Source organism: Eriocheir sinensis, chromosome 3, assembly GCF_024679095.1.
Source record: "Eriocheir sinensis breed Jianghai 21 chromosome 3, ASM2467909v1, whole genome shotgun sequence".
Classification (NCBI taxonomy): Eukaryota; Metazoa; Arthropoda; class Malacostraca; order Decapoda; family Varunidae; genus Eriocheir; species Eriocheir sinensis.
The window spans coordinates 24,094,973-24,106,858 of NC_066511.1; the positions used below are offsets into that span (position 1 = coordinate 24,094,973).

Below are 11,886 nucleotides of genomic sequence, written 5' to 3' on the forward strand. Positions count from 1 at the left end.
ACGTCTCAATTAAACTTTTACACACACCAAAAAATGGTCCGTTTCAAAACTAAATTTACAACTGGCAGCACAAATTTTAATAGACAGCTGTGACATGTAATCTGGAAGATCTCAAAACACATTAAGCAGTCCTCCGGCCACAGTGATGTCACTGTACTAGAAAATCACAAAAACGGCATCGTCCTAACGAGGTATCTATGAGGACTTCCACGTGGTTGATACACCGAATCTTTAGGCCTCAGATGATAAAGTAAACACACACACACACACACACACACATACGACCAACACGCACACATTTTGGGGGAGTTGTTATAAAGCTTTGCGTTTCTGGATTATTATAATTTTTCCTCTATTTTTATCCTGTTTACTTTATCATCCGAGGCCTAAAGATTCGGTGTATCAACGACGTGTAAGTCCTCATAGATACCTCGTTGTCAACCCACGCACGTTAGGGCAATACCGTTTTTGTGATTTTCTAGTACAGTGACATCACTGTGGCCGGAGGACTGCTTAATGTGTTTTGAGATCTTCCAGATTACATGTCACAGCTGTCTATTAAAATGTCTGCTGCCAGTTGTAAATTTAGTTTTGAAACGGACCATTTTTTTTTTTTTTTTGTGTGTGTGTAAAAGTTTAACTGAGACGTGTTTCGTCTCATTTGTTGCGAGTTGATCCATGAAGGGTCCCAGTCTACCTCTACGATACGAAACCTCTGGATACGAAAAGTGTCGCTTGCTAGCAAATATGTTTGAGAGCATTGAATATATAATAGTTTTGAAATTCTGAAAGAAACGAAGGATAACACCAAGTAAACCCAAGGAAAAGAAGAGGAAAGATGCTACTAACAGCAAGGATTGTGCACCGGGAAATTTCTGATCAAACCTGGCGACAACGAAGGGAACGCGTCATGGTACCATGGCCCTCGAGCGATTAATACCTTTCAAAAAGGGGACCAAAGTGCCAGACTATTATATGCATGTATTGATATTTGATTAATGAAACCGAAACAATCATACAATAATAGGTCTGAGGCATTGTAACAACTTTGTTGCGAAGACACAGAAATAGAAAGAAAACTTCAACCGCGTTTTCCTCCAAAGTACGTATATACATAGAAAAAAAAAATGCATCTACTCCTTTATTTTATTGAGTGATTTTAATAAAAACTAAGAATTCCAGAAAATAATGACCTATAGAAAATTTTGGAAAGGTAATATTTTTCGTATATTATGAAAAAAAAACTATAGAACTATTTGTTGCTTTTTGAGAAAAGTATAAGTACATTTAAAAAGTTGTAGAAAAAATAAACACGGGAGCTTCTTAGGAGGGTTATGAAGTAGCCTGTAGCAGGTAAAATAAGTGGCGTACAAACAAAGGAGCAGATACAAGGCAAAATGTTTGAAAAAAAAATATCGCAAAAAAATGTCCCATCGATAGGAAAGTTTCCAATTACAAACTCAGAGTAGGGCGATGCCTAACACCGAAATAAATCAAGTCGATAGACGCTACATAATGAAAGTGACAGCGAACTCTTACCTTAATATATAATTCAAGTTACGTATGGGGATGAGAAAGTTTTCCTCCTTTTGCGGGTCAAGATTTTCTTCTCGTGGTGACCTTGACCAGAAAAAGTTACTCGCACAGGTCCTCCCTGGCCGCCCTGGCCTGGTTAAGGGCAATAACAGGGACGGTTTTATATCATAATTTTAAGAATCAAACCAGTCATAGTTATTGATGAGTTGCTAAAGTTGTTATTATGAGTCTTCATTCGCATAGAATACTTACCGTGTGTTTAAATTTGATACCTGCAGTTCATTATGGCTTGTATTTGTCTTTAAGTTATCCAAAGGAGGTATAGCAAACAAATAATTAAGCTTCACGAGGCATCCTTATATACAAAATATGATCTTAAGGGAAAATATCCGTCAAACGTGCGCGTTACGGTGAACGTGATTCACTCAGGCAATCAAGTAACCTGTATGACAATGTGTAAGGAAAATTGAAGTGGCTAATGAGTCGAGATCAGGAATTAAAACTTTAACACCGTGGTATTAGTCAAGCGATTAAAATTATCATCTTGCTATCACTGGCACTGATAGGCACTCGAACACGAGGGGGTATAAGAGGACAGCCCGAGCACCGCACCGCCAGTACCAAACAAATCTCTCAGTGAGTGTGTGTGCGTGTGTGTGTGTGTGTGTGTGTGCGTGTGTGTGTGTGTGTGTGTGCGTGTGTGTGTGTGTGTGTGTGTGTGTGTGTGTGTGTGTGTGTGTGTGTGTGTGTACACACTCACACACACACACACTGAGAGAGAGAGAGAGAGAGAGAGAGAGAGAGAGAGAGAGAGAGAGAGAGAGAGAGAGAGAGAGAGAGAGAGAGAGAGAGAGAGAGAGAGAGAGAGAGAGAGAGAGAGAGAGAGAGAGAGAGAGAGAGAGAGAGAGAGAGAGAGAGAGAGAGAGAGAGAGAGAGAGAGAGAGAGAGAGAGAGAGAGAGAGAGAGAGAGAGAGAGAGAGAGAGAGAGAGAGAGAGAGAGAGAGAGAGAGAGAGAGAGAGAGAGAGAGAGAGAGAGAGAGAGAGAGAGAGAGAGAGAGAGAGAGAGAGAGAGAGAGAGAGAGAGAGAGAGAGAGAGAGAGAGAGAGAATTTTACTCCTGCTCAAGTGAGGCACAGCTGACAAAGTGGTGTTTACGGGGGAGGGAAGGGGGAGATCAACAGGTGTGCCACGCAGTGATATTACTGCACACTGCATCCTTGAACATTACTTTATCCTTCAACATTAATTGTTAACATCCCCCCAAGATATATATATATATATATATATATATATATATATATATATATATATATATATATATATATATATATATATATATATATATATATATATATATATATATATATATATATATATATGAGCGTTATAAGCTATGGAGAGGTGCTGCTGTGTTTATGATACTGATCCTGTTTTATGTGGTGTCACGAGCAGCTAATGAAAAAAAACAGAAAGAAAGACAAAACAGAGACATACGCAGACCGACACATGGGCATCACAAATATGGCAGAACAAAACGTAAGGGGAACTAATAAAATCTGAAATGGAGTAATAACAGTAAGAGAGAAACAAAACTTCATTTCAGTGACATACTCGGCAGAGCTTCTTTAAAGGACTGAGGAAGAAGATTCATAATTAACTTAAAGTTTATGTGAAATGTGGAGGAGTAAGTAGAGGGTAAAGGTTAATGCCGATGTGTTCGTAAAGTATAGCAGCAGCTCATCACTTCCAATGTGTTCTCCTGCAGAGTCAGTCATGGGGAAGAAAGTAGAAGAGAGCGGAGCCTTCGACAACCCAGCCTTCGACCAAAAGGAGGGATTCCAAGGTGGGTGCCGGTGAGGATATGTGAAGCTTGCTCACTTTTGTTCTTAAACTCTGTCCCAATAGCCGCCTGTGTATTTTTTAAGGCATCTTATTTTTTTTCCCCGACACATAAAAAATGAACAGCTCAAACGTTAAGAAAGCAACACTAACTAGGACTGATTTCCTCAAAATCCTTTTAACGTGATGCCTGTTGATGAGGTTTGCTGAAAAATCAGTTACGATAAAATCGTTTATAAAAGGGAGGGTTTATTTAGTCATTGGCATATAACTATCACACAGTAACGAAGAAATATTGATCGTGGAGAGTATTCTAGTAAAATTACAAGTAATAAAAAGGTACACAAAAAAGTATATTTACTTAACTATGAAGCCAAATATTTCAATATAACTCTTCTTTCCAACCTGAGAGACTTCCTTTACTGTGACAATGAATAACTACGAGAGGAATTAACTAGCAATAAAAATATTTGTTTTAGTTTCTATATGACAATCAATGCGACTAACAGTCCATTTCTCTTCACCATTGAAGATATCCAAAGGAGCAGATAAGATACTTTGGCATATCAATACTCTGCTGCCTGCTCACCTGCCTTCAAGCTACCTGTTCATCCAGACTGTATTGTTTGCTCGCTCTCTCTCTCTCTCTCTCTCTCTCTCTCTCTCTCTCTCTCTCTCTCTCTCTCTCTCTCTCTCTCTCTCTCTCTCTCTCTCTCTCTCTCTCTCTCTCTCTCTCTCTCTCTCTCTCTCTCTTGATGTATGTATGTATGTATGAATAAATGTATGTATGTATGTATGAATAAATGTATGTATGTATGTATGTATGTATCTATCTATCTAACTACCTATCTCTCTTTATCTAGCTTAAAATCACTTACATGAACATCACAAATAATTCAACCTATAAAAGCTCACAATGACTACCTCATCTTTTCCTTTCCAATCCAATACTCCTCACGACAGCAGCAACCAACCACAGCTCCACACGCTTCCTTTGCACCTCAGTCGACTTCCCGCAAGGTCCAATACATGAAACGTTTTAAAATCAGACAGAGAGACAGACAAACAGAGACAGACAGGGACACACACACACACACACACACACACACACACACACACACACAGTAATGTCTTATCAGAGACGGTGGTCTTGACTCAAGCGGTTTTATGATTATTCTCTCTCTCTCTCTCTCTCTCTCTCTCTCTCTCTCTCTCTCTCTCCACCTCAAAGCCAGATTAACGCCACTGATAAAGCTTATTACTGTATTCTCTCTCTCTCTCTCTCTCTCTCTCTCTCTCTCTCTCTCTCTCTCTCTCTCTCTCTCTCTCTCTCTCTCTCTCTCTCTCTCTCTCTCTCTCTCTCTCTCTCTCTCTCTCTCTCTCTCTCTCTCTTTCAATTATTTAAGAGCAGCTTCTCAATCTCATGTTTCTTGTAATGCGAATTAAACAAAACCATTGTAAGACGCAAGAAAATTTAGGCGTCTTGTGAATTAGAATTACTTTTGAATTTCTGATTTTCGAACAAATTTATTTTTTATACCTTTGTAACGAGTATCTTCCTCGTGGGTTTCCTTTGTTGTTTTTCCTATTGCTTGGGAATGACAATGCATGAAGTCAGACACGCTTTAGTTAAGCTAGAGTCACGCGAGCCACGTGGGATGGAGTTATATATTTGTATGGTTCCCCACCGCAGCGCTTGGAACAAACTAAATCATATGATTCCGCTTAAACTATTCCTTCGACCATGTTAACCAGCAGAATTATACTCATGAATATAGTTAATGTTCATACTGCCATGTACTGTAACTCCTGCTGCGCTTTATATACTGCTGCTGCTCCTGCTGCTGTTACTGCTACTACTGCTAAAATAGATAATATCATTGTTGTTGACGTGTTTGATACTTAAATTAAAAAAAAGGTTATACGATTGCTATCTATATCGCTGACCAAGTAATCAACACAGAATTTCATAAATGCTCTAAGAGATCATCAGATTTCCTCTCAACACCAGTAGACCATGGCTGAGCACACCTAGCCAGCAAGTAATAATAAACAATCCACCCTAACTACGAGTGTTTTCTTCCTATATTCCCAGATGGAAGAAGCGAAAAAAGCGTCAGCGTATCCAGTGGGCAGCAGGCCGAGGAGGCGGCGGACCTGGCCAACGACCCCAAGGTGGCGAGGAGGATCTTCAGGAACATCATCGTTATCTCCATCGCCTTCACTTTCCTCTTCACGGCATACAATTCAATGGCCAACCTACAGTCCTCTATTAATCAGTGAGTCATGTATAATGTGTCTGTTTGTTTGTTAGGGGAGGCTCTATATGACTATTTGTCTAACCGCCCTGACAATCTCATGTTTCCATATCCATATACACGCTCTAAAATCTACAAACTTTTTTTTGTTTTCAAGAACGGACGGCACGGTGTCGCTCACCACCATCTACGCAGCGCTGGTGGTGTCCTGCTGCTTCCTGCCGTCGCTACTCATCAAGATACTAAAGACTAAGTACACGATGGCGCTCTGCATGCTTGGCTACTCGGCTTATATCGCCGCACAGTTCTACCCTACGCTGGGCACGCTGGTGCCCACGGCCATCCTCGTAGGACTCGGGGCAGCACCCATGTGGTCTGCCAAGTGTTCGTACCTCACCATGGTTCGTTTCTGGCTCATGTGTCGGGCAGTATGTTGGTTCGTGGAGGTGGTAGTAGCATGGTACTGGTGAACGTGGGAAGCAACAGCAGCACCAGCACCAGCTGAATTTAAGAGATTTTCGATATGGCTAGCCATCATATATAACCTGCATTATGCATTTTTGGCCAATCTTAACTGTTACTTGATTCTGTTAATATATTTTCCTGAAAAAAAAAATCGTCAGTATGAGATGTCTGGATACTGTGTTCTTCCCACTTTTTCTTCAAAATCTATTGTTTTTTGCTTTGGGTGCAAAAGTTTTGCAAATATGAACACTCATTTCGCTATTTCACATTAATCCTGTTTTTCCCTCACCTAGGTCGGAACCAAGTACGCTGAACTGACTGGGCAAAACAAAGAAGTTATTATCACTCGCTACTTCGGTATATTTTTCCTATTCTTCCAATCGACGCAGGTGTGGGGCAACCTCATCTCCTCCACAGGTAAGCACCCTATGCTGTACGTCGTTCTCGCTAAACAGTAATTTGTTTACCGGCAAAATATTTTCTGGCCATATCCTCTCCGTCACCAGTGCTGTCAGTGGGAGTAGATGATACCGAAAAGACAGACGAGGACCTCCAGCAATGTGGATACCAATTCTGCCTGGCGGAATCTTCAGGCACAAGTAACAATACTGATGACATTCCCAATTGGCAGAGGTACACCATGGCAAGCATCTACCTGTTCTTCGCGCTCCTCTCCTCCGTCATCATAGTGCTGTTCCTCGATCCCGTCAGCAGGTAACTTCATCCTCACCTTCAAATGCTTGCCGGACCAAAACACCTACGTGTTGCTAATAGCAGGCCAGCCACTGTTTTATGTCTTCATATCAACACCGGAGTGCGTCTTCAGGCACTGGAACAATCTTCCCTCAGAAGCAGTAAATGCGACAACCATTAACTCCTTCAAATATCAAATCGACCGTCATTTCGTTGCGTCAGGAGTAAACTGAACATCGAAGTGCTTTCATCTGCTCCAAGCCCCAAGTGGCTGTCGAGCAGATTAATTCACCAAAGCGGGCAACCTCGTAATGAGCCAATAGGCTTCTGTTGCCTGCATTTCCATGTTTCCACGTTTCTATTAACAAATGGTATGTTCTACAATTGCTCAAGTTAATTTTGTTTAAAGGTGTTAGCTTTTCAAGATCCATACTACGTACTGTACTTAATTTAAATTGCTTCGGATAAAATCATATGTTAGAGTTTGGTTTCCTGGAAAGATGAAAATCGCATAAGTGCGCAAAATATTGTATAAAATGTGATTTGTCAATGAGATGCAGGATACTTTGACAGTCACCATGAGGTAACTTAAGAACATAAGAACATAGGAGTCTGCAAGAGGCCGGTAGGCCTGTACGAGGCAGCTCCTTTGAACCTAAGCTCCCGTGTATCTAACCCCACCTAATATCGCTGTCCATGAATTTATCTAATCTATTTTTGAATGTGACAATTGTATTGGCACTCACCACATGGCTGCTAAGCCTATTCCACTCATCCACCACCCTGTTAGTAAACCAATTTTTGCCTATGTCCCTGTTCTACATTTACAGATTCGTGGGGATAAAGGAAGAGACCGCCGCCGTTGGGGGCAAGTCAGAGAAGGAGCTTCTTGTCGCCACGTTTAAACACATGCGTCACCCGTACCAGCTGCTCATCATCCCCCTCACCATCTGGTCGGGCGTGGAGCAGGGGTTCTTCCAGTCTGACTACACTGCCGTAAGCATACTCGTTTTGTTACTTGCTCAGCTTCAGTGCCCGTGCAAGGCATGGCGAGTTATTCATAGCTGGTGCCTGGAATGAACGAAAAAGTATTTCACTGGAAGTTCTCCTCAGTGCAGAAGCAAGTGCGTGTCGTGTGGTGTTCCTGCACAACATGACCAGCCAGGTGTATAAACATGTGATGGACGAAGCAGTGCATGTCTGTAGCTGACTGTGCTTCTCGCGGAGGAGTATGCGTCGTGCAGTGCTCGAACAAATCATGATGACTTTTTTTTTTTTTTTTTTTTTTTTTTTTTTTTTTTTACGTCCTGGCCTATTGCGCCGGTAGGTTTCTTCCCGGTGGATCCTGATGGTCGGCCCAAGGCTTCTTCCCGGTGGGGCCTGATGGTCGGCCTAGCCCGTTCTGGCGCAGGCGAGTGTTTATAGTGGGGCCATCTTGCATTGGCTCATGCTGCTCTCCCGGAGCTCATCTTTAATCCTAGAATCTAGAGTCCGGGTTGATAGGTGGTCTTCTGGACAGCATGTGGGTAGTTTTAAGCCACTCGGCGGCGGCTGAAAAATCCCAGCTTGGTGGCACCGGTCGGGGATTGAACTCGCGTCCTCCTGAGCGCGAGGCCGTCTCGCTATCTGTTCAGTCACCGCCTCCCCGGTACTTTACCTCCCCCGGTATTTTAAACGTTATTGTTTTTGTTGTTGTTACAGGCGTACGTGTCGTGTGGGCTGGGTGTGCACATGGTGGGCTACGTGATGATCTGCTACGGGGTGTGTGACTCCATCTGCTCCATCACCTTCAGTCCTCTGGTGAAGATGGTGGGTCGCGTGCCCATCTTCACAATGGGAGCGATCATCAACATCGGCATCATCATAACCCTCATCTACTGGCGGCCTCACCCCGACGACACGGTCATCTTCTTCGTGCTCGCTGGCCTGTGGGGAGTGGCTGACGCGGTCTGGCAGACACAGATTAATGGTGAGGACCTTTTCGTATTTTTGTCACCTTTGGTATAACTAAAGTCAATTGTGCAGCTCTTGACGCTCTCTCATACTACACACACATACATGTTCAGATTTAATAGCTGCTTATTCTTTCCCAATCGTTCAGAAATGACTGGAAATGTAAGTTTGTCTATTGGCAAAATGATTTTGAATACACAACAGTGGCGTTAATAAATCATATTAACTCTCAGTAATACTCTAACTATTTGGGTACGAGAAACTTAGCTACAGGAGTGAGTGATGCTTATAACATGAGAAATTAACTTGAGTGTACATGCTGACCCTAACTCTGTCAACAGCCTTCTATGGGGTCATCTTCCCGGGCCAATCCGAGGCTGCCTTCAGCAACTACCGCCTGTGGGAGTCCGTTGGCTTCATTATTACCTTCGCCACCAGCACCAGCCTCTGCATCTACTCGAAGATCGTCATCGTGCTGGTGTTCATCAGCATTGGTTTCGTCGGCTACTTAAGTATCGAGCTAATCGAGCGGCGGGGGGGCCTAAAGAAGGACGGTCACGGGAAGGTGGTCCCCATCGACAAGCTCGTCACCAGCAACTACTGAGTCAGCCACAACACTGCTTTTAGAAGACGTCGCCCCTAAGTCAGGAGTGAATAGTTACAATATACCACTCTTAAAACACTACTTCCTGATGAAATGTACAAAATATTTCAACTTTTCTATGAGGAGACCCATTGAGCTGGTATACTTCCCAAGGCAATAGTGAACGGCGTTGCAGGCACGGCACAGGGGATTTTATTATATATTTTTGTGCCGATGTTATCTTGTTGCTTGAGCCATGCTGCCCCCTGGTGCACCACTCGGCAGAGATTGCTGAACGTAAGGTTAATAAACAGCATGTGTATAAATCGCTTAGAGTGGAATCTATAACTTTATTTGGACACCATTTCATAATTTTCTATTAATATGTTCTTCAAGAATGACACTGTGGCTGAGCATTTTGCTCACTTAAATACTTCTTCCGGTCCCTAACTCAAAACGGAAGTCATCGCGATGTGGATCACTCTTACATGAAAACTCGAGAATATCGCTGAGCGAGTTGTGACTGGCATCAATATAGGCAAGCCAAGATCAAATCATGCAGCAATCATGCGCAAAAACCATGGAAATGCAGTGTATCCTCCGATCCACTTCGTTTAGACTGATAACCAAGAAGCTGAAGTGGTCTGCTTTTTTTAAGGTGCTGCCTAAAGCACCGGTAGGCTCTCTTAAGTTGTCTCCTGGACGACCCCAGCCCGTTAGTGGTGCAGGCGAATATTATTTATAGTGGCTGCCGTGATATATGACTCTTGCTTGGCCCATGTTGCCCCCCAGTGCTCCCTTTGACCAAAGTCGATTAAGTTAGGGTTGACTGAAGATCTGGGCAGCATGTGGGTAATCTTCCGCCACTCGGCGATGGTTAAATATACTCAGCGTGCATCGGTGGGACTCGAAGCTGAGCCCTCGGGCTCACCACGCCCGCACACTGACCACTTGGCCACTGCCTATGGGGAGACATTCCGGAAGGAGGGCCTTTGGGCATAATTGACAGTGGACTTGAATGACGGCAGGTCAAGCTTACAGCAGTGACAACTGAAGAAATCGCCAAACTCTGACCCGAACAGTCGCCACAACCTTCTAAGAAACATTTTTTTTCTAAACGAACGTTGGATATTGATTGGACTTTATGGAGGAGGCTTGTTGGATGCAACAGTTCAGTATATTCACGCATGTGGCGAGAACAATGAGACCTTGGAAAATTCTGCATACTACCTAGGCATCGCAGTGCAGGACAACGGTAGATCTCGCCATAAAGTCTTACGGCAGACTGGCTTGATGTACGGTGTTATGGACTCGCATGTGACTTAGAGACGAATTGACGCCTTTGGTAATAAGTGTCACTGCAGAATCATAGGTTGTCGTTGGAATAACTTTGTTAGATCTCCAATTACTTCATGAGACTGAATCGAGGCTTATTATCTGCATCGCCCGTGACCGTCAACTCGCTATATGGGTCGACTCTGCTCACCTGCTGGTTTCTGTAATCTCGAGTGAAGGCCAAGGCGAGCGCTCGAAGGGTGGGGTAGGAGTCGTTGGGTGGGCGAGGCAATGCGCCCCCAAGGTGTAGCTTATGCTTTCATTGATAAACTAAATGATATTGTCAGTGATCAGGCATCTCTTCATCGTTTTCCTAGAAGTCATCAGTCATCATTTCATTCACATATACCGAGAAGATGCTAGGACCAAGTTGATGAACGATACAGAAACAATACAGATAGCAGTAATGAAAAGGATAATGATAATGATGATGATGATGATGATGATGATGGTGGTGATAATGATGATGATGACTGCAGACAGAATGTTAATATGATGAAAATGGTAATAATATACCATAATATTGCCCTATTTTGCCACTGAGGTGATGAAAATATTACGGATTTTACGCTTCGCCTGATCCCAACAGTACTTTTATTTTATTTTTTTCATCCGGCAAGCATCCTGTGCGTCCAGAGTCAAGACTCGGAACATGTCGTGCAAGCTTGTGTCTTCGCAAAGCTGCAGGCACATGACAAAATCACCTTATTGTTTAAAATCGATTCTGGGTCAACATTATGTATGTGTGTGTGTGTGTGTGTATGTGTGTTTCTTGCTGCTCGATACTTAAATTAGACTTCTCCAGAGTGTATTATTTTCATGATAAATTATATTATTAAGTATGTCAGTATTTACTGGTTTCACTTCCACTTCATGCACTCTATTTTTTTGGCAAATGTTTTTTTTTTTTTGTGTCAGTTATTTTATTATGTATTTCCCGTCAAAACATTCTGCAGCAAAATCAAACGATTCCGCAGCCAAGCATAACGATACCTCGCCACCTCCACCCCCCCGCCTCCCCATACCCCCACCTACTCTATACCGCTACCTGGAATTTCAACACTCTTCAGTCTGCCTTAGAACCATCCACACTGAATGCTACGCTACACTACGCTAAACGCTGAAAGAACGTAACTAGAAATATATATCTACTACAAATTTACTCTTTCATTATTCAAGCTTATTAGAAGTTTGTCTGAAAACTTTAGGGAAGAAATTATTCCTT

At 42.7% G+C, this 11,886-nt stretch overlaps 1 protein-coding gene across 1 annotated transcript; it reads left to right on the forward strand.

The window, feature by feature from the left end:
- Positions 1-2,140: 2,140 nt before the first annotated feature.
- On the forward strand, positions 2,141-11,819 carry LOC127007006 (UNC93-like protein). Its single transcript, XM_050877479.1, has 9 exons — positions 2,141-2,172; positions 3,301-3,378; positions 5,470-5,653; positions 5,790-6,033; positions 6,391-6,514; positions 6,604-6,811; positions 7,621-7,786; positions 8,492-8,759; positions 9,085-11,819. The coding sequence occupies exons 2-9, from the start codon at positions 3,309-3,311 to the stop codon at positions 9,345-9,347; spliced, it is 1,527 nt and encodes a 508-aa protein (XP_050733436.1). The 5' UTR covers positions 2,141-2,172; positions 3,301-3,308; the 3' UTR covers positions 9,348-11,819.
- Positions 11,820-11,886: the final 67 nt, after the last annotated feature.